General features: G+C 56.8%; 1 protein-coding gene across 1 annotated transcript in view; it reads left to right on the forward strand.

The window, feature by feature from the left end:
* CELF5 (CUGBP, Elav-like family member 5) overlaps positions 1–382 on the forward strand; it is a gene marked incomplete at its 5' end in the record, with an annotated part of 3,299 nt that overhangs the window by 254 nt on the left and 2,663 nt on the right. The window contains one exon of the mRNA XM_010139814.1: positions 1–46. This exon is cut by the window's left edge and continues 21 nt beyond it. Coding sequence (XP_010138116.1) covers positions 1–46 — 46 coding nt within the window. The remainder of the gene's footprint in view (positions 47–382) is intronic.

Below are 382 nucleotides of genomic sequence, written 5' to 3' on the forward strand. Positions count from 1 at the left end.
GTCAGTCTCAACGGGCTGCCGGCCACGCCTGTTGCACCAGCGTCAGGTGAGGGCCAGGGCGCAGCAAGTCCTTCACTACCGGTGAACCTCCTGCCCCAGCACTCGGCACGGTGCTCACACAGGTAAAACAGTTCCCACACCCCTCTGGGCTCAGCATCTGGATTAGGCCACTCTTTTCTATCAGTGCCGCCTCCGAGGACAGCAGTCCCTAGTTCTGCACGAATTTCTGCAACCTTCCTGACACCCTCACGTGTTGAATGCCCGTTCTCTTGCCCTGCTGCTGTTTCTCTCTGCTGCAGTGCTTCCCTCTCATACGGTAAAGAAGGAGAGGTTCCCAGGATTGCACTCCGAGCGCAGCAGTGCTATTATTCATTATCGTCAT

Source organism: Buceros rhinoceros, unplaced genomic scaffold (assembly GCF_000710305.1).
Source record: "Buceros rhinoceros silvestris isolate BGI_N320 unplaced genomic scaffold, ASM71030v1 scaffold18317, whole genome shotgun sequence".
NCBI lineage: Eukaryota > Metazoa > Chordata > Aves > Bucerotiformes > Bucerotidae > Buceros > Buceros rhinoceros.